The 22813-nt window shown below is 39.8% G+C and overlaps 1 protein-coding gene across 5 annotated transcripts in view; it reads left to right on the top strand.

Annotated features, from left to right (window-relative positions):
- ATP9B (ATPase phospholipid transporting 9B (putative)) overlaps positions 1-22813 on the top strand; it is a 301811-nt gene that overhangs the window by 17663 nt on the left and 261335 nt on the right. For 4 of the 5 annotated variants that reach the window (XM_039523933.1, XM_039523931.1, XM_039523935.1 and 1 more), the window contains exon 2: positions 12173-12349. In XM_039523933.1, the coding sequence (XP_039379867.1) occupies positions 12173-12349 (177 nt within the window). The remainder of the gene's footprint in view (positions 1-12172; positions 12350-22813) is intronic. The other variant, XM_039523932.1, reaches the window with a different exon arrangement.

The following is a 22813-nucleotide window of genomic DNA, read 5'->3' as shown; positions in this document are numbered from 1 at the left end:
ATGTATCCTGACTGAGATTAACCTTTATACTTCATTTCATATATGAGCTGATCCTATTTGAAAATGGCTGCCTGCCTGACAGGTTATTTGTAATGTTGTATGTAATGTTGTTGTAGCCTTTCCAGTCCCAGGATATTAGAGAGACAAGTTGGGTGAGGTAATATTTTTTTATTGGACCAACTTCTGTTGGTGAGAGAGAGAAGCTTTTGAGCTTAGGCTGTGTCTACACTCAACCGCATCTGCTCTAACCCCTCAGACAGAGACCAACACCTACAAAATCTCCACCAAGCATTCTCAGAACTACAATACCCGCACGAGAAAATAAGGAAACAGATCAACAGAGCCAGACGTGTACCCAGAAGCCTCCTACAGCAAGACAAACCCAAGAAAGAAACCAACAGTACTCCATTGGCCATCACATACAGTCCCCAGCTAAAACCCCTCCAACGCATCATCCGGGATCTACAACCCATCCTGGACAATGATCTCACACTTTCACAGGCCTTGGGTGGCAGGCCAGTCCTCGCCCACAGACAACCTGCCAACCTGAAGCATATTCTCACCAGTAACTGCACACTGCACCATAGTAACTCTAACTCAGGAACCAATCCATGCAACAAACCTTGATGCCAACTCTGCCCACATATCTACACCAGCGACACCATCACAGGACCTAACCAGATCAGCCACACCATCACCGGTTCATTCACCTGCACGTCCACCAATGTAATATACGCCATCATATGCCAGCAATGCCCCTCTGCTATGTACATCGGCCAAACTGGACAGTCTCTACGGAAAAGGATAAATGGACACACATCATGAGAACATGAGAACATAAGAACGGCCGTACCGGGTCAGACCAAAGGTCCATCTAGCCCAGTATCTGTCTACCGACAGTGGCCAATGCCAAGTGCCCCAGAGGGAGTGAACCTAACAGGCAATGATCAAGTGATCTCTCTCCTGCCATCCATCTCCATCCTCTGACGAACAGAGGCTAGGGACACCATTCTTACCCATCCTAGCTAATAGCCATTTATGGACTTAGTCACCATGAATTTATCCAGTCCCCTTTTAAACATTGTTATAGTCCTAGCCTTCACAACCTCCTCAGGTAAGGAGTTCCACAAGTTGACTGTGCGCTGCGTGAAGAACTTCCTTTTATTTGTTTTAAACCTGCTGCCTATTAATGTCATGGGTGACCCCTAGTTCTTGTATTATGGGAATAAGTAAATAACTTTTCCTTATCCACTTTCTCAACATCACTCATGATTTTATATACTTCTATCATATCCCCCCTTAGTCTTCTCTTTTCCAAGCTGAAGAATCCTAGCCTCTTTAATCTTTCCTTGTATGGGACCCTCTCTAAACCCCTAATCATTTTAGTTGCCCTTTTCTGAACCTTTTCTAGTGCTAGAATATCTTTTTTGAGGTGAGGAGACCACATCTGTACACAGTATTCGAGATGTGGGCGTACCATGGATTTATATAAGGGCAATAATATATTCTCAGTCTTATTCTCTATCCCCTTTTTAATGATTCCTAACATCCTGTTTGCTTTTTTGACCGCCTCTGCACACTGCATGGACATCTTCAGAGAACTATCCACGATGACTCCAAGATCTTTTTCCTGACTTGTTGTAGCTAAATTAGCCCCCATCATGTTGTATGTATAGTTGGGGTTATTTTTTCCAATGTGCATTACTTTACATTTATCCACATTAAATTTCATTTGCCATTTTGTTGCCCAGTCACTTAGTTTTGTGAGATCTTTTTGAAGTTCTTCACAATCTGCTTTGGTCTTAACTATCTTGAGTAGTTTAGTATCATCTGCAAACTTTGCCACCTCACTGTTTACCCCTTTCTCCAGATCATTTATGAATAAATTGAATAGGATTGGTCCTAGGACTGAGCCTTGGGGAACACCACTAGTTACCCCTCTCCATTCTGAGAATTTGCCATTAATTCCTAGCCTTTGTTCCCTGTCCTTTAACCAGTTCTCAATCCATGAAAGGACCTTCCCTTTTATCCCATGACAGCTTAATTTACGTAAGAGCCTTTGGTGAGGGACCTTGTCAAAGGCTTTCTGGAAATCTAAGTACACTATGTCCACCGGATCCCCCTTGTCCACATGTTTGTTGACCCCTTCAAAGAACTCTAATAGATTAGTAAGACACAATTTCCCTTTACAGAAACCATGTTGACTATTGCTCAACAGTTTGTTTTTCTATGTGTCTGACAATTTTATTCTTACCTATTGTTTCAACTAATTTGCCCGGTACCGACGTTAGACTTACCGGTCTGTAATTGCTGGGATCACCTCTAGAGCCCTTTTTAAATATTGGCGTTACATTAGCTAACTTCCAGTCATTGGGTACCAATGCCGATTTAAAGGACAGGTTACAAACCTTAGTTAATAGTTCTGCAACTTCACATTTGAGTTCTTTCAGAACTCTTGGGTGAATGCCATCTGGTCCCGGTGACTTGTTAATGTTGAGTTTATCAATTAATTCCAAAACCTCCTCTAGTGACACTTCAATCTGTGACAGTTCCTCAGATTTGTCACCTACAAAAGCCAGCTCAGGTTTGGGAATCACCCTAACATCCTCAGCCGTGAAGACTGAAGCAAAGAATCCATTTAGTTTCTCTGCAATGACTTTATCGTCTTTAAGCGCTCCTTTTGTATTTCGATCGTCAAGGGTCCCCACTGGTTGTTTAGCAGGCTTCCTGCTTCTGATGTACTTAAAAAACATTTTATTACCTTTGGAGTTTTTGGCTAGCCGTTCTTCAAACTCCTCTTTGGCTTTTCTTATTACACTCTTGCACTTAAGTTGGCAGTGTTTGTGCTCCTTTCTATTTGCCTCACTAGGATTTGACTTCCACTTTTTAAAGGAAGTCTTTTTATCTCTCACTGCTTCTTTTACATGGTTGTTAAGCCACGGTGGCTCTTTTTTAGTTCTTTTACTGTTTTTCTTAATTTGGGGTATACATTGAAGTTGGGCCTCTATTATGGTGTCTTTAAAAAGCGCCCATGCAACTTGCAGGGATTTCACTTTAGTCACTGTACCTTTTAACTTTTGTCTAACTAACCCCCTCATTTTTGTATAGTTCCCCTTTTGAAATTAAATGCCACAGTGTTGGGCAGTTGAGGTGTTCTTCCCACCACAGGGATGTTGAATGCTATTGTATTATGGTCACTATTTCCAAGCGGTCCTGCTATAGTTACCTCTTGGACCAGCTCCTGCGCTCCACTCAGGATTAAATCTAGAGTTGCCTCTCCCCTTGTGGGGTCCCGTACCAGCTGCTCCATGAAGCAGTCATTTAAAGTATCGAGAAATTTTATCTCTGCATATCGTCCTGAAGTGAAATGTTCCCAGTCAATATGGGGATAATTGAAATCCCCCACTATTATTGGGTTCTTAATTTTGATAGCCTCTCTAATTTCCCTTAGCATTTCATCATCACTATTACTGTCCTGGTCAGGTGGTCGATAATAGATCCCTAATGTTATATTTTTACTAGAACATGAAATTTCTATCCATAGAGATTCTATGGAACATGTGGATTTGCTTAAGATTTTTACTTCATTTGAATCTGCACTTTCTTTCACATATAGTGCCACTCCTCCCCCTGCACGACCTGTTCTGTCCTTCCGATATATTTTGTACCCCGGAATGATTGTGTCCCATTGATTGCTCTCAGTCCACCAGGTTTCTGTGATGCCTATTATATCAATATCCTCCTTTATCACAAGGCACTCTAATTCACCCATCTTATTATTTAGACTTCTGGCATTTGTGTACAAGCACTTTAAAAACTTGTCCCTGTTTATTAGCATGCCTTTTTCTGATGTGCCAGATTCTTTTTTATGTGACTGTTTATCATCTGATCCGGCCCTTACATTACCCTCTTCCGTCCTCTGCTCCTGACTATAACCTGGAGATTCTCTATCATCAGACTCTCCCCTAAGAGAAGTCTGTGTCCGATCCACATGCTCCTCTGCAGCAATCGGCTTTCCCCCATCTCCTAGTTTAAAAACTGCTCTACAACCTTTTTAATGTTTAGTGCCAGCAGTCTGGTTCCACTTTGGTTTAGGTGGAGCCCATCTCTCCTGTATAGGCTCCTCCCATCCCAGAAGTTTCCCCAGTTCCTAATGAACGTGAACCCCTCCTCTCTACACCATCGTCTCATCCACGCATTGAGACTCTGAAGCTCTGCCTGCCTACCTGGTCCTGCGCGTGGAACTGGGGGCATTTCTGAGAATGCCACCATAGAGGTCCTGGATTTCAGTCTCTTCCCTAGCAGCCTAAATTTGGCTTCCAGGACATCTCTCCTACCCTTCCCTATGTCATTGGTACCTACATGTACCACGACCACCGGCTCCTTCTCAGCAGTACACATAAGTCCGTCTAGATGCCTTGCAGTACACATAAATCAGATATTAGGAATGGCAATATACAAAAACCTGTAGGAGAACACTTCAACCTCCCTGGCCACACAATAGCAGAACTTAAGGTGGCCATTCTGCAGCAAAAAAACTTCAGGACCAGACTTCAAAGAGAAACTGCTGAGCTTCAGTTCATCTGCAAATTTGACACCATCAGCTCAGGATTAAACAAAGACGGTGAATGGTTTGCCAACTGCAAAACCAGTTTCTCCTCCCTTGGTTTTCACACCTCAGCTGCTAGAAGATGGCCTCATCCTCCCTGATTGAACTAACCTCGTTATCTCTAGCCTGCTTCTTGCTTGCATATATATACCTGCCCCTGGAAATTTCCACGACATGCATCCGACGAAGTGGGTATTCACCCACGAAATCTCATGCTCCAAAACGTCTGTTAGTCTATAAGATGCCACAGGACTCTTTGCTGCGTCTACACTATGCACCTTTTAGCGACACAGCTGTGCCGCTAAAAGGCGCACAGTGTAGCCACTGTTTGTCGGCAGGAGAGAGCTCTCCTAACAACAAAAAAACCTTCCACCCTCAATCAGCGGTGGTAGCTTTGTCGTCAGCAGAGCTCTCCTGACGGCAAAGCGCTGTTCACAGCAGTGCTTTTCATCTGCAAAACTTTTGTCGTTTGGGATGCTTTTTTTTTCTTTCACATCTCTGAATGATATAAGTTTTGTCATTCATGTTCCAGTGTAGACAAAGCATAGCTCAGAGTTCTTCAGGTGTGAGAAAGGTACTCCAAGGGTCACAGCTAAATACAAGGTGAAACAGATTGTTTAGCAAAAGCATTTAGCACATATTTCAAGGGACCATTCAAGGTGAAGTGGCCTGTTAAGACCCCTCCAGGGAAAGACAGCTGGAGGGGTTGCTGGTGGGTTATAGATTGTTGTATAAGGCCATGGCTACACTTGCAAATTTGCAGCGCTGCAGCAGGGTGTGAAAACACACCCTCTCCAGCGCTGCAAATTGCGGCGCTGCAAAGCGCCAGTGTGGTCAAAGCCCCAGTGCTGGGAGCGCAGCTCCCAGCGCTGTACGTTATTCCCCACAGGGAGGTGGAGTACGGACAGCGGTGGGAGAGTTCTCTCCCAGCGCTGGCGCTTTGACTACATTTAGCGCTTCAAAGCGCTGCCGCGGCAGCGCTTTGAAGTGCAAGTGTAGCCATAGCCTAAGTCTTAAATTCAGTGTCTGTTCATTTCATGATCATTTGTGTCTAGCAAAGTTATGAATTTGAAAGTTGTGAAGGTTTCTTTTGAGGATGAGGACTGACAGGTCAGATATGCAGTGATTACGTTGTGTTCTTGTCCCTAGGTGACTTGCTTCCACATTTCAGATCTGTCTTTTGCTGCTTTTCATTTCATTTGACCTGCCAGTCTTAACTTCATTTTCGAACTGCTCTGCTATAGTTGTAAATTCATGAATTCATAATCTGGAGCAATTACCCAGTTCACTTCCATAGTCACTCTTCTGATCCGAAGAACGTAAGAATGGGAATGCTGGGTGAGACCAGTGGTCCATCTAGTCTGGTATACTATCATCTGACAGTGCCGACCTTCCCAACACCCCCTGGCAACATGATCTGCAGGTTTACTGTGCATTGTATGAAGAAGTAATTACTTTTTTTATTTTAAACTTTCTGCATATTAATTGTATTGGGGACCCCTCATTCTTATGTTATGTGAAAAGGTAAATAACACTTCCATACTCACCTCCATACCATTCATGATTTTATAGACCTCTGTCATATCCTACCCCCCAGTCTCTTTTCTAAACTGAACAGTCTGAGTCTTTGTAATCTCTCTTCATATAGAAACTGTTCCATACCCCCAATCATTTTTGTTGCCTTTCTCTCTACTTTTTCCAATTCTAATATATATTTTTTGAGATGGGGCGACCAGAACTGCATGCTGTATTCAAGGAGTGGCATTATGAGATTATCTGCCTATCTCTTTTCTAATGGTTCCAAACATCCTTTTAGCTTTTTTGACTGCTGCTGCACATTGAGCAGATGTTTTCAGAGAACTGTCCACGATGACGCCAAGTTCCCTTTTTTGAGTAGGAATAGCTCATTTTGACCCCATTGTTTTGTGTGTTTAGTTGGGATTATATTTTCAAAAGTGCATTACTTTGCATTTATCAACATTGAATTTCATTTGCCATTTTGTTGGCCAGTCACTTAACTGTGGATCTTTGTAACTCTTCACAGTCAGCTTTGGACTTAAGTATTTTGAGTAATGTAGTATCGTCTGGAAACTTTACCTCCTCATTGTTTTATGCCTTTTCCGGATCATTTATGAATATGTTGAACAGCACAGATCCCTGTACAGATCCTTGGGAGACATTGTGATATACCACTTTCCATTGTGAAAACTGATCATTTATTTCTACCCTTTGTTTCCTATCTTTTAACTGATTATCAACCCACAAGAGGGGGTCCTTTTATCTCAGGTCTGCTTACTTTGCTTAAGAGCCTTTAGTGGACCTTGTTAAAGTCTTTCTGTGAATCCAAGTACACTTACAACTGGATCACTCTTGTTCACATGCTTGTTGATGCTCTCAAAGAATTCTAATAGATTCGTGAGGCATGATTTCCCTTTACAAAAGCCATGTTGTCTCTTCCCCAACATATTGTTTTCATCTGTGTATGATGATTCTGTTCTTTCCTATAGTTTCAACCAATTTACCTAGTAATGAAGTTAGGATTACCAGCCTGTAATTCCCAGATTCACTTCTGCAGCCTTTTCTTAAAAATTGGCTTTACATTAACTATCCTCCAGGCATTTGGTACAGAGGTTGATTTAAGTGATGGATTACATAGCACAGTTAATTGTTCTGCAATTTCATATTTGAGTTCCTTCAGACCTCTTGAGTGAATACCAGCTGGTCCTGGAGACTTTACTGTTTAATATATAAATTTGTTCCAAAACCTTCTCTACTGACTTCTCAGTTCCTCAGTTTATCTTGTCTTTAGTTAGATTCTTTACCTGCATTGCACATCTGCCTTAGTATGGCCCACTACCCTTGCTTCATTTTGCATTCTTTCTTAGATCTCCAATCCTACATTGTATCCAACTTCTTAGATTATACTTCACCACCTCCCTCTCCTTGGGTTGATTCTATGGTCTCTTTTATAACTCTGCTTTTGATGCCTTCACTGTCCTCTTTAAATGATGCATTTGTCCTAAAACATCCCAGTTTTTGTTTACACTTTGTTTACTTCTTCTACTCTTGTCCCAGTGCCATCAAATGCCTCGGGGAAACAATACGGGGATCCACATCAGGTTATCTTCATTATACAGATTTGTTCTTGCCCTTTAACATCTTTCTTCTTTGCCAGACAACTCTATTTCCCTGCTCTACTAACTTCATGTTGCTTCTCTGGTCCTTCAGTTGTTGGTTCTTCCTACCACTCTGGTTTGACTCAGGGCTTTATCTTTGGATATTTCTGCTTTACAGTCCATTCCTGGGCAATCTCATTCATTCTGTGGCTGCTGCTCCTCCTGATGACTTGTAGATCTCCAGGCTTGACATCTCTTCCATCTGTTGAATCTCATCTTCATTTGCTCGTACAATATCTTGTTGCAAACTCGGCACAAAAATTGAACCCTTTTCCCACTCATCCCATTCCAGTAACTTAATGGGAATTGTTTTTACTACTTTTCTCACATGCCATGCTCTTCCTCTCAACAGAGGTTCTCAAACTTTGTAACAGTTATCTTAACCCATCTTAACATAGTATCTTGTGAACAACTTCCCTACAGTTTTTAATTGTGTAGTCCACTTCATTTCCCATTGATGATCAAAAAAAATCTGTCCTCTATAGCAATTGCTTATATGGTAAACTATTACATTTTTAGCTGATTCCAAATTAAACTTTTCAGCTGGAAACAGAAGATAATAGTACTGTGTGCCTAGTTAGTATTTCATGGAATGCCTACCATCAAATATTTCATTCACCACTATGGATTCCCAGACCATAGTTTCTCACCTTTCTTCCTTCTTATTCTCTTTTTAAAGTATACTCAAAGCTTACTTTTCTCTTTTAATTGTTCCCCCCAATATTAACCCCAATAATTACCCAGAAAACTGTGAGGTTATATTTAGCCACTGATTTTTCACCCAGTTTTTAATTTTCAAAATAATAAATAATACATTCCTGGGAAATTTCAAACAAAATAAAAACCTAAAACAAAGGGCCTATATATCTATTGTAGCAAGGTTCTTCAGTAGCTTATCTTTACTGTAGGTTGAGTAAGGCTTGTATTGTGGTTTAGAAGCCTTGGTTTGTATATTGCTTAGTATCGGAGTATTAAATCATAATCTAAGTCTTAAAAGTGACATGCATGGGAAAGTTGGGCTTGTGCTAACAAAGGATTTAAGTTTGTGTGTTGTGTTGCTTTCTTTCTTCTCCATTAGAATTTCAGGTCCTCTCTGAGCTATCTGAAAAACTAGTGAAATGGGAACATAAAAACAACAAAGGAGGTTGAACAAACTAGTAGAAGGGACTCTTAGTCAGACTGAGACTTTGTCTACACTGCCAACTGAATGACAAAACTTTTGTTGTTCACAGGTGCTTAAAAAAGCGCCCCCCCCCGGAAGACAAAAGTTTTGCCGCAGAAAGTGGCAGTGTAAACGGTTCGTTGTCAGCAGGAGCGCACTCCTGTTGACAATGCGAACCCCGCTCGTAGGGGGTGCAAATATTTTGTTGGCAAACGTGCCGACAAACTGCGTTTACACTGCCTGACTTTTAGCGACATGGCTGTGTCGACATCGCCATGTCGCTAAAAGCTGTGTAGTGTAGACAAATCCTCAGTGTTGACATGTTTAAGCCGGAATCTGTAGCGTTATAGCCCCTTTCCAAAGCTTTGACTGCACAAAAGGATTGAAAAGCAGCTGGGTTTGGGCTGAGAGTTCCCCTTTTGTGGGTTAGCTCTCAGCTTGTTACTCCACTTGATCCTAATGGTAAAGAGCAGGGAGGTGCTCAGGCACATCAGGGCATGGCCGTAGCGCTGTGCTTGGCTATTCTCAGCTGGCATATGGTTCCTTGGGACTCATTGCAAGCTAATGAGTGCTAGAGCAAGTCCTCAGAGCAAGATCCACCTTAAAAATGTCAGCTGTAATAGGCTTCCCCATATCTTTTCTGAGCATAGTGGATACTCAGCACTCCAGAGAATCTGGATGTTGTTATTTAACACCTTTTATATTCAGTGACCTGACATTTTGGATAAAGAAAACTTTTGTTAAAGATTTAATATATGGCTTGAATTAAGGTGTTAAAGCTCACAAGAAAATCCTGAGACAGCATAATACGAGCGTGTGTGTAAAGAAGCAAAAAGGCCCAAGTTAATTGAAAATAACATAAAAAAGTCCTTTAGAGATCATCTTTTAAAAACATGACAGAGTGAATTGAGCTATATAATGGCTATATACTCTACTATGTGCTATATAAGAAAAAGGGAACGAGAGGGGAAAGTAGTATGTCTGCATATTCCAATTAGAATGTTGCTGAAGCATATTTTAGGCATTCTCCTTTCTACCATACCTTAAATGAATGATTCTGTGCGCTTGATTGATTGCTTCTTTTTACTGCATATTGGGCTTAAATTTTCTGTGTTCTCTCTCTCTCTCAAGTTCATTTATTTGGAGGGGGGGGGGGGAAATAACAACCCAAAGACAAAGTACCATGCTAAGAGTACAGAGATACTGTTTTTTGTTTCCGTCTCCATTTTAATCTCAGTTCTCTATTCCCCTCACACTAGAAATATTCATTGATAGGAATAGGATGAAGGTAGGTGACAATAAATTGGTTTAAAGTTCTTGTAGAAATCATGTTGGAGTGCATATTTGTGTCTGCTTAATCTTAATTTTATTAAAGAACATGCAGATATTTGAACACTAAGTCACTCAGTTAAGCAGAAACTACTATTAGGTAGTTTTGACCTCCAGACTCAGTACTTAATTACAATGATGAATAGTTATTCATGCTTACTGTATGATTAGAATTATTTTTAACTCCCAAGTGCAGTAGCTCAGGGCTATTCAATACTACAAATTAACTTTTTTCAGTGAAATCAGCGTACAATGCCAAGTAGTATCGTTTACAAATGTAGTTGTTTGACTTCTACTTAAGATGCTAAAGCAGTTGACAGTAATTTGCCTTATACACATCTACCCCAATATAACACGACCCGATATAACACAAATTCTGTTATAACGTGGTAAAGCAGTTCTCCTGGGGGGCGGGGCTGCGCACTCCAGCGGATCAAAGCAAGTTCGATATAACGTGATTTCACCTATAATGCAGTAAGATTTTTTGGCTCCCAAGGACAGCGTTATATCAAGGTAGAGCTGTAGTTTGTAAGCATTCCTTCATCGAATCTCTGTTGGCCTTTACATCCATGGAACCTGTTAGTTTGAAATTACAGTAGCTTTTGATTATATACTGTGTGTACTTCTACCATACATGTTGAAGGCTGATATTAATGTTGATTAGAATTACTAGTGTCTGTGTAGTTAAGAAGATTATCTAGTTATTTGATTACTGTAATTTATAAAGGCAACTTTGTAAAACAAGGGATTAGATTAATCAAAAAAAGATTGAGTTATAATTTGCATCCGACGAAGTGGGTATTCACCCACGAAAGCTCATGCTCCAAAACGTCTGTTAGTCTATAAGGTGCCACAAGACTCTCTGCTAATTTGGGATTTGTCACACTATTTTTCTTCATATTTTCACACCAATGAAAAGGTAATGAAAGTGGAGCAAAATCTTTCAAAGTACAAAACCTCTTTGATATCTGGGCACAAGAGTCAGTGTTCTGCCTTAGTATAACTTTTTTGCGTCATTCAATGCCTATTAAAGAAAGGACCATAATCTGCCTAGTGTACTTTTGTGATAGACGGCATAGGGGTGTCTATTGTTATTCACCGGCTATTGCAAAACGACTTTATTTTTCTTTGCAATCTTTCAAGACTTAAAATAAGATACATGTATTTACTACAAGTAATGATACTGAATTGATACGGTATGTAGAAATTTTGGGCCAGAGTCAAAGGTACCAATGGAAGTGTAAGTTGCATGCTAATGAAGTGCTTCTAACTTGCACTTGAAAGAGCAGAAAGGGGTGTATCAGGAAAGCAGCTAATGAGGTTATAAGGAAATGAAATGAGAAGGGAGGAAGATACCTTTTCTGACACTGTAGTCTACACTGGCACATAACTGAATGCCACTATTTGCATTTCCTCTGAATTTTTACCTACTAAATTAATGCTGTTGACAGGATTGTTGAACATAAAAAAATATACAATATAACACATTTTTAAATTGGCCTTTGAAAGTATGAAATTGGATGTCTGAAGTATTAAACATTTTTATTTATGCAACTCTGCATATTTATACAGTGTTTAGCGAACTTTGGATAAGACATTCTGCCTGCAACAGTTTATAAAACCAAGGTGATTGCTGACCAATGTTAGATGTTTCTTACAAGACAGATAGTGTAACTCAAACCAAAATAGGGCAAACATTTGATTTGTGTGAGTGTGTTGAACACACATGCGTCGTATGCTAAGATTGAAATTACTTTTTATTATAGAACTCTGATATAGTGAAATCTGAAACATGTCCCTTGGATTTAAGACCAATCTTCAGAATGTCGTGGATAGTCAATATACCACTATTATACAATCTACCTTTGTTTAGTGCTCTTATTTATTTAACTTCAGCAGGTACCAAGTGGAAGATGAATCCTCCCATTTGGATGAAATGCCACTAATGATGTCGGAAGAAGGCTTTGAAAATGATGAAAGTGATTACCATACTTTACCAAGAGCCAGAGTTTCTCACAGAAAGAGAGGCCTAGAATGGTTTATCTGTGGTGGATGGAAATTCCTTTGTGCCAGGTTTGTTGCATGCTGCTATTTGTTATGTCATGGAATAAATTAAATGTTTTTAGTTTTATATGAATGTCCATGTGTGTGTGTATATATGTGTATGTATGTATGATATTATGTGTGCGTATGTATGTGCATAAAATTGATGTGGTGGTGATATTCATGTGATAAATTCTATTTATTATGCACATTTTTGATCACCTCATCTGTTTTCTGTCAATCGGTTACAGCTACCCTGGAACTTAATATAACATTTCAAACAGCTGCTGCTGCGTACCTTCCTTTTTTCTTAAATCAGCCTGTCGGAAAAAAATGTAGTGCTTTCCCCTATAGATTAACCCCACACTTACACCTGTCAAGGGGCCCAGAATGGGCAGTATTCAGTGCTGGTTCTCACTTCCAGTTAAAACTCTACCTGGAGAGAAGATGGTAATATTTTCATTTATGTCTCTCACAGTGTTAATACTAATTTACTAGATTTGACTGATGTTGGTGAAAAGGAAAAGTAAATTCATGAATTATAAGTTAAAATTTCAAATAAAAGGTACAGTAACTCACTTAATGTTGTGGTTATGTTCCTGAAAAATGCAATGTTAAGTGAAGCAATGTTAAACTAATCCAATTGTCCCTTAAGATTTAATGTAAATGTGGGGGGGGTTGGTTCCAAGGAAATTTTTTTGGGCAGATACAAGGTATTATACTGTATACTGTACAGTACTGTACTGTGGTTGGGAAGTGCCCCTGGCTTACCCCACACAGGCACAGCCTGCTGCAGGCAAGGACACTAGGAAGCACCTTTGCAGCAGCGGCAGCTTCCCCGGAGAACAGGCTTGGATTTTGCCGGGAATGCTCCAGGCCCACTTCTTCCTGTCCCCGCTCCACTCCAGGCCCACCTCTTCCCACCCCCACTCCATCTCCTCTCTGGAGCATGCCACATCCCCCACCCCCCAAAGTTCTAAGCGCCGCTAAACAGCTGTTTGGTGGCGCTTAGGACTTTCTGGGAGGGAAGGGGAGGAGTGGAGACATGGCGCTTCCCTGCTCCTGCCCCTCCCTCCCTCCTTCCCAGAAAGTCCTAAGCGGTGGGGGAAGCGCTGGGAGGGAGGGGGAGGAGGCGGAGAAGTGGAACTTGTGCAATGCTCCCTTGTAAAGTCTCTGCTCTTCCACAGAATCTTACAAGCAGGCAGCAAAACGATGTTATAAGGGAGCATTGCCCAACTTTAAACGAGCATGTTCCCTAATTGAACAGGGACGTAACATTGAAACAATGTTAAGTGGGACAACGTTAAATGAGGAGTTACTGTACATATAACTGATGTCCCTGGAGTGAATAAAGTAGAATTAGCTCTTGTTACTTTACTGTTATTTATAAACCTCTGGTGCTGAATTCTTATGCCAGACTTTGGTAGAGTCCCATCAGTAAATTACAGCACTGTATTCATTCTGTGCTATGTTACTTTGTTTATAGTAAAACCCTTTTTCCATGTGTGCAATTTGCTGTGTGGAGCAGATCCCTGTGGCTGTATGGAGCTCTGGTAACTTCATGAAGGCTCTGTATGCGTGAAGGGTTCACCAGCATATAACGGCTTGCAGAATTTCTGATAATGATTTTGAACCATGCTAAATAATAATACCACTCACACTATAAAGTTACATAACAGTTTACATTCTAACCCTTTATTATAGCTGTTCATACACTTAAGTGACATTCACGTTTGGGGCTGAAAATTTCCAAGCTTTGTCTCCTTTCAGATGAATTTTTTGAGAGGTTGAGCCAAAATGGTTTAGACGTTTTTGTGAAGGCTATTGCGTGTGTGTGTGTGTGTGTGTGTGTGAAATATTTTATGAAGTGTTTTTGTTTTGTTTTTTCTACCTTCTTGAGCACTCAGTTTTATGCATTATGTACAGTGCCAGTAGAATATTGAATGAGAACTTTAGTGCCTTTGGATTATTTTCAGTTTTAGTAAAACAAAATTTTCAATTCCCCCCACCCCAAAAAAAAAAAAAGTTGAGGTGGGGCAGGGAGCAGGCCCTAGTAGGAGACAACAGCAGGCTGGATAGTGGGCAGCCTTGGAGTTGTATGCAGAGTAGGCTGGATAACTGGATTGAGAGAAATAGCCTGTTGCTGGCAAGGGGGCCAGCACTGGCTATAATAAGTGGATAGTTAGTATCTGACAAACAAGTCGTGCACTGACTGGTTCAAATGAGACTAACAAAAGAACTGAACTCTGGCTGGGGGATTTGCAGACCAGCTCGTGATCCTTTCCAGGAGGGAGTATCCTTGGCATTAGTACTAAGGAGGCCCTACTTTTTAACGCATACTGCGCTGCCCTTTTGGAATCTGAGTTAGTTGTTTTATCCTTTGTGACATTTTAAGAAATTGTGCCTAGAATATTTGTATTTCTTATTTTTGGCAGCTCTAACAAAGCAATCTTTGTTTACTTAATCAGAATCTGTGAATATATATAAGAACCCACTGAATGCTAGTGCCTGGAATGCCTAGTGCTAAGAGTGTCTACAGCAATTACCTTTGAGTAAGTGGTACACCAGCACACTACGAGATACCTAGGAATTACTGTACCACTACTGTTGCAGACACACCCTGCAGTACGGTCAGGGTCATTATTATTTTGATTTGGTTAATGTGAGTTGTCCCTTTAAGGTATTGCAGACATTGACTGTGTTTAGGATGGAGATCAAAGTGTTAGAGATTTTTTGCCTGTGTCCAGAGAGTGGCAGATCCAACTGTAAAATAGTAAGGCTGTCTCTTACTATATATTTGTATGATGTCTAGCACAATGGGGCCCTGATTTCATTTGTGTACGCTAGTGAGAGCACCTACCATAGGGACCAAAATCACTTTGGTCACTGTCAATTTGTGAGATCTAGCAACTCTGTAAAATTGTCACACGCAAGTATGAGGTGGTTATGGGGAATTCAAAAGGGAGAAGATGGACCAAAACATTTCTTTTTAAAAATTTCATAATTTTGCAGCTCCACCTCGTGATTTTTAAACTTTTGGGGTTTACAATACTGGGCTTCTTAAAAATGCAAACATTTTTGTATGTCAAAAGTCTTTGATTACGGTTGTCTTATTTGAAAATGTCTAAACTGTTTTTGCTCAAACTTTGAAAAATATCACGCTAGCAGAGAACAAATGTGGAAAGTTTGACTAAGTTAAATGCATATGAATAAATCCCTGTGCTGTGGAAACCATTGGACAACCTTTAACTACAGTATAGATGTTGCTAAGAGCTCTGACCAGAGTAGAATAATGTACTTTATTAGGAAATTTGCCTGTTGTGAAGATGAATTTTGCCGTTCCCGCTTGCAACGCAATTCATGATTTAAATGCGCTTTTTCCCCTGTAGACTGTAAAGTAACCAGTATAACTTTTGCTTATTTCTTTTTTTCATAATACCGTTAAAAAGCAAACAGTGATATAGCAGCTGTTTTGTGGATGTAATCATTTTCCCCTTAACTTACAAATTCTCTTCAAGCTTGTGAAATTATAATGCACATAAATCAATACTCTGGAGTTCTTTGGGCTGGATTGATTTCTTTCTCATGAGATTTACATTCCACTTGTTATCAAAAAACACTTTGTCCCTATGAAAATGGTGCCATTGAATGGCATTTCCATATGAAGTGAAGGGGATATCAAATGCTCGGATTAATTTGGGCTCTAAGATGGCCTGTACACTTTCAATTAATCTGCAACGCATTTGTTATGCAGAAGCATGGGAAAATGCTGATCTTTTAAGAATGACATGACGACTGTGTTGCTTTTGGCCTGATTACTGAAGCTACCTGTTGAGTACAATAATTACAGTATGTTTTCTTTGGAGAAGTAGTTTCTGCTACTTAAAACCTAATAAGGAATGGCTAACCCTTGCAAACTATGCAGAGCTTTTATGTTATCTTTCTATTTTGATAAAAATGCAGTTTTGAAAAAGCTACTGACAAGCTTGTACGGTAAAAGTAATGAGAAAAAATAAACTTGTTGCATTAGGGATGTAGAGTTGGATTTTAGCTTTTGACTTAGAGAAACACATTTAGTATGTGAAATAGTAGAGAGCCTTTTTAACATTTGCTGCTATTTTTAAATATAGCATTTAGTGAGTGCTGTGGGGAATGTATTCTTTTATTTCTTCAGACAAAGCAGTATAATTTTATGAACTGGGTTTTAAAAAAAGATAGTTAATAGACATACCTAAAGGAAACTCCTCCTTCTGTCTCAATCCATCTGCTTATCGTAGTTTTTCTATTGACACAACTGGGTTGGTACACTTCTGTCTTTCATTTTTTTTACATTTGCCTAATTTTGTTACTAAAATTTGTAGCCAGATGGTAAAACTCCTAGCTAAACCTTAAAGAAAAGGTTTCCTGTGTCTTCATAATTAGCTTATAGCATATAACATCTTTTGTTATTTAAAATTTTGTTTTATATTTGGTGTCTCCTGGAGGCTGAAACCTTTTAGTTGTTTTTCATTCCTGTGAGTATTTGGGTATTTAGTATGTAGGTCTTTACAGAGGTCAGATAAACAAAAATATCAATATCAGGAATCAGTCTTTGATTACAGTGGGGATCCCTGTTTAATCAGGAATTTTGCTTAAAAATGAATGTTATGAGATTGCCAGCAGTTTGTATGTAAGTAATCAAATACGTTAATATTAGAAAATGACTTGGCCTAGTTGTTTAATTGGTGAGCCCTTGACGAGATCTACTGCACAAAATTTCTGATGATGTAGGATGTTAATTTTAGCACTTATTAAATATGAATTTTTTAATGTTTGAATACTGTCAGGTTTCGACAGCCTGTAAATTTCCTCAAAGATCTGATGGATTTTGACATGCATTGAAGTCTGAGTTAATGTACTCCTAAACTACTCAGGACTCATGATGACAAGATGGACATCTTAAAGGCTACACATGAACTGACAGGGATTCCTGCTATGGTTATAAATTGCACAGGGACTGACTGATTTTTAGTCCCAAAGTAGTAAAACTCATTTGTTCCAGAAACATTTCAAAATGGAACTGGCAAATCCATAATAATTTCCATCAGCTGAGACTTTCTTGCATCTGAAGGCTTAAAGCATGCTTATCTCTATGTGCCAATCAATACTTGTTATCAGAGGTATCTCAATTGTTTCCCAGTCACAAACTTCATTCCTGTGTCTGTACTTTTCAGAGTTTACCAAGCTGATGGTCATTATGGCGACTGCCTTCAGCTATCCTTTTCCCTATCATATAATTCAAATAAGTAGTTTGAGAGCTTCCTCCTGTTCAAATGCTCTGTAGCAAGAAAGGGAATAATTCAGTTGCTTCATAGTCTGAAGCAGATACTGAAGGTAGCAAAAAGGCTTTAACATCAGAAGAAATTATACATCTAGAAATGAGGTTGAACACCAGGTTAGGTATAGTGGTTTTTACAGACTAATGTGGAGAATTGATTCACACGATACAAACTTGAAGGCCGGTTAAAAAATCTATTAGTCCTAGTGGCTTATCTGTTCATCTCTCCATGCACAAACTTACTGTTTGCCATACAGTGTTCTCTTGGAATGTAACAAAACAAGTTTCATATCCTGTAATGTGGGACTGTGCTCTAATTTTGTCCCTTGGGTATATGCATTTCTTTGAAGAAGGTATTATTCAGAGAAAGGTGTCTTATCACTCCATACTAACTGTTGCTGGAAAACTATAAGGAATAGGGGTGATCAGAAAGCAAAGCATTTTTCCCTTCCCACTAGCATGGAAATAATAAAAACGATGCATTTTTTAATCATTTTATTCTCTTATCCTTCACTTGTGAAGTTTTCTGAATCTTAATCATGGTAATGTACTTACCTGTAAATTCACCAGCTGTGCTTCTAAGCTAAAATACTTCTTGTTTGTTAGCATACTCTCTAAATCCCTGTATAAATTTTCATGTTTCAAAAGCCAGATTTATTCCTTGTCCAAAATTAGACTTACTCTCTTGAGTAAACATTTCAGAGGGCACAGCGATGTCTTTTTAAAAATCTTGGAAAAGTGGAGTGATAGGTATGACTTGCTGTTGTTAGTGTAAATCAGTTTGTCAAATTATTTATATTTTATTGATTAGTTTTTTGAAAAATAAAAGGAGGGAAAAAAAGAAAAGAAAAAGGAGGGAAGGGAAAGGAAGGAAAGCGGGGCAGAGAGGGGAAAGGAGAGATCTGTTTCCATGCACTATAGGTTAATCAAAGATTTCTAAAAAAAATAAACCAAATCTTTTAAAATTTGTCTGAGGCCCCTCTTCTTGAAACATTACCTGCTCATTAGCTGCCAGGTCAGTCAAGCCGCTGTGCCAAGCTTCTATCCCTAGAGGCAGCCTGCTCTTCCATTTAAGCAATATGAGTCGTTTGGCTGTAAGTACTGCTCTAGAGAAGCAAGCTTTCTGTGATTTGGAGAGTTGCCCAGTATAACGGGACTCTCCCATAACATATGAGCTAGTGTGGCTCTGGAAGACTCACGTCTACAGCATCAATCTGTTTTGATAAAGTTCGTGCACTGTAACCTAAGTTGTGTACAGTGTGAATGAAATACAATTTAATGCTGACTCAGCCTTAATCACACGGGTGACAAATGAGATCCAGTCCAATTTAAGCTTAAGCAGTTTCTTGTAGCATTCATTTTGTATGTTTTACAACAGTGCTGTTACCACCCATGAATCACAGATACATGCAAAAAAGGAGAAGGCAAGAGAAATAACCGATCAAGTTACCTCTTCTGGGGACAGGGTGACTTTTTAAAATCTCTGGTCTCTGCTGTGTTCTTTGCCTGTGTCTTCTCCGCTCTCTTGTCAGTCCCAGGCCCTCTCAGAGGTCCAGAGAGGCCCAGGCCACTTCCAGCTTTTGAGGCCCCTAGCCATAATAAAAATAAAAAATGACGACACATGAAAACAAAATAAGGCACCCTCCCCCCAAAAAAAGAGTAAAACATAATTTTAATTTTTTTATTTAACAAATGCTTTTCTAGACTTTTTCTGTGCAAAAAAATTATCTTTTACCAAATTACATCTCTTATTTGCTAAAATTAGCAGCTCTAAGCTGAGCGTGTGTCTCATTTTGGTCCGATAGCGATGTGCATAAAACCAAGTTGCAAAACTTATCAAATGCCCCAAAATTAACAAGTGTCTAAATTTGAGGCGCCTCTTGAGCTTGAGGTCGAGGCAAAATAGCCCTCCTGGCCCCCCCTCTGATTGGCCCTGGTCAGTCACCCTGTTCCATAACTTTGCCCTGATTCAGTTACCAAGTTACCTCATTTCTGTACCTATCTATTGTGAACACCTGGCTAAAATGTTCTTATGCATAAATCACAATAACTAACCTAAACTAATACATTTTTGCTTACCCTACTAAAACTTACTTTTATTTGTCTACTTCTATCTGCTGTTAATCCCACTGGCTCCATCCAGTTGTTTTTATCTTATTGGTCTGTTTTTTTGGCCTTTGTTTTTTACTTGTTAGTTTGTCTTGGCACCAGAAGTAAACAATTCCCTCAAGACATTCTGTTTCACCCTGCTATTTACACAGACCAAGGTTTTACAAAGCAAGACACAAATCAGGTTTCACACAACCCTCAAGCTGTTTCAATTAAGTTCTGACAAGCTGCATCAGCAGAAATACATTCAAAAGCTAAAATTCCTTTATTTTCCCATATTATATATAATCATTTCTTTAATACAATTCATTACACGATTTTCCAACATGTAGACCAATAGTATAGTTTTAGTATTGAGTATTGTATGTTTTCTTACTCAGGTACTTAGGGACACCTCTTAATTTAACCTAAAATGATAATATTATGTGTGTCTTTTCATTTATGATTTTCAGCCTTCTATTTATATAAGATTTCTAATGTGCCAGTCACTGTCTAGACATCATTTCCTTAAATGGGGTCCATGTCAGTTTTACACAGAGCGAGCATGAGCTAGCTGTCTTTCATCCATATTCTGTTTTCCATTGGACTACGGGAATAACCAAGGAAATACCATTGTCTTTGTTGGAAGACAGAGGATTGTATAGCTTTGTTTTATTGATGGCATGGCAGTTTGTGTTGTCTTAGGATCTCCCCTAATGGTTTTGTATCATAGGACTGGAAGGGACTTCAGGAGGTCATCTAGTTCAATCCTCCGGCACTCATAGCAAGACTTTATAGATCAGGACTGGCCCTAGGATTTTTCAGTCTAAGCAAACTGCAGTATTTATTTTGATTTCTAAAGCAGGATGATATTTTGCCATTACTTAAATAGCATACAAAGGTAAAAAATACAATCACCCCGATAGCCCTACATTCTTAACAGAAATCCAGCTGTTAGTATGGAAGTACACAGTAAAGGGGTAATCAAACTTAACTCTGCCCTGGAGTGTCACCATGAGGGAAAAATATGAAATAATATATTGTCTTTTAAAATAATTTAATCTAATCTGGGATCACAAACAATAAATGTATGGACATACCATGGTGTCAACAATCACAGCAAAGTAAAGGTTATTTCGGTGCATAAGTATGTATTTCCATACATTTAATGTGTTAGGATTTCTTTAAATGTAGCCTTAATTCTGAATTTCCTTTGTTTGTACTGCTTGTTTTTGGGATAATTCGAACATCCCTCTAATGGGTTTACTGTTGAAATTACTGGTAAATGCTCTCAACCTTAGCTCCATTTTAATTTAGTTTTTGGTCTTAAAATAACTATCTGTCCTTATCAGTTCCAACATTACAAGGCCAGCTACATTCAGTTTCATTCATAAGTGTACCTGGACCTTAAATGGAAAGGTCTGTCAATTCGTTGGATGGGATGCATCCCATCCAGAAAAATGGTCAGTCTTCCCTGCTTCTTGTATGCTGGTACTATGCTTCCCCAATAGTTTAAAACTCCTTTTGTAAATGCCTTAAGGCAGTGGTAGGCAAACTGCAGCCCATCAGGGTAATCCGGTGGCAGACTGCGCGACAGTTTGTTTACATTGACTGCAGGCACAGCCGCCCGCAGCTCCCAGTGGCCACCGTTCCCGGCCAATGGGAGTTGCAGGAAGCGGCAGCCAGCACATCTCGGTGGCCCGCACCACTTTCGGCAGCTCCCATTGGCCGGGAGCAGCGAACCATGGCCACTGGAAGCTGCGGGCGGCCATGCCTGTGGACGGTCAATGTAAACAAACAAATTTCTATGTGCAATTACCTTACTGAGGTTTATGTCCTTCCTAATGATATCAATGGTTTTATACTGCTCAGTTAGCTAAATATCAGAAAATTATTTATATTATTGCTATGCCTGGGAGAGAGAACTAGATGTCACCTCACTGAATCTGGTAAGATTACTGCATAGATGTTTCTTAAAACATGGTCCAGTTCTATAAAAGAGCTTATATAGCATCTTAAAATCTACTTGCACGTAAACTGAAGTTCTTCCTGGGTCTTTGTGCATTCCACCTTAAGAGATATCGCACTACCTACTTTTGAGTCCCAGAGCAGAGTATCCCTGTGTGTATGGAGTGCTGACCTGACCTTAGTTCCTTCTTCTGTAAGGCAAAGAACATTAGGAACCTTCCTACTTTTCTACTTAGCATATCTTCTCCTCCATCCTGCATACTTTAGTTTAGCCTTAGTTCAGTACCCCTTCTTCTCAGGAAACAGGACTCTCTTTTTTCCCTCCAGGGCTGGCATCATCCTTAAAAACTACATCCCTCCTACTCGTCCTTCCATCCAGAATGAAATGCTCATGTGCACTGTTTAATATGTTTGGATGAGGCCCATCGTCCTCCACTGAGGTTAGAAGGTCATCTCCTGTATTGAACCTTCATGTTGCCTTTTTTGACGTAGGACCTCACTTTCAATATGCACTCCTTTTGAGTCAGGGGAGAAACCTTACCAGCCTTCTCCCTCTCCACTACCTCATCTGCCCTCTCTGCAGTTCCCTCTTGAGTGGAAGAACTCCCTATAGAGGTCAGAATTTTTTTTTTAATTACCACTGTTATTCTCCATAAGAATTTTTTATTAGTGTTTGTTTTATAATTATGGAGGTGCTGGCCACGTCTCCATAGTCAAGGTTGAGTTGTTTTGCACTTAAAGATTGGCTTGGGCATTTTGGCTTGGGCATTGGTGCATGAAGGTTTCTCTCTCCTGTTACTGCTGCCTTGGCTCCTTTTTGCCATGTGGCACAGCATTGCCAGGGATCCAAGACAGGAGCTCAGGAGGAGCCCTTAGAGCTCAGAGACATTGGGATTCAGGAGCTGGGGGACTGGACTCTCCCCTGACTCACATTCACACAGGGCTAGTCTCACTAACATAGCCCTCTAAACTAATAAGGCAATTGAGAATTAAAGGTCAGGTTTGCTAGAACACTTTGGTGAATTTGCTCTACTGTAGTGAATAAGAGAAGCTTGTACTTAGGCTTAACGCTGGTGTTCCCTGGTTGCTTTGGTATACCAGTGAATCTGCTCTTTAAAGTT

The sequence above is a fragment of the Mauremys reevesii genome, linkage group 2 (assembly GCF_016161935.1).
Source record: "Mauremys reevesii isolate NIE-2019 linkage group 2, ASM1616193v1, whole genome shotgun sequence".
Lineage (NCBI taxonomy): Eukaryota > Metazoa > Chordata > Testudines > Geoemydidae > Mauremys > Mauremys reevesii.
This window is presented reverse-complemented; position numbering and strand designations above follow the sequence as displayed.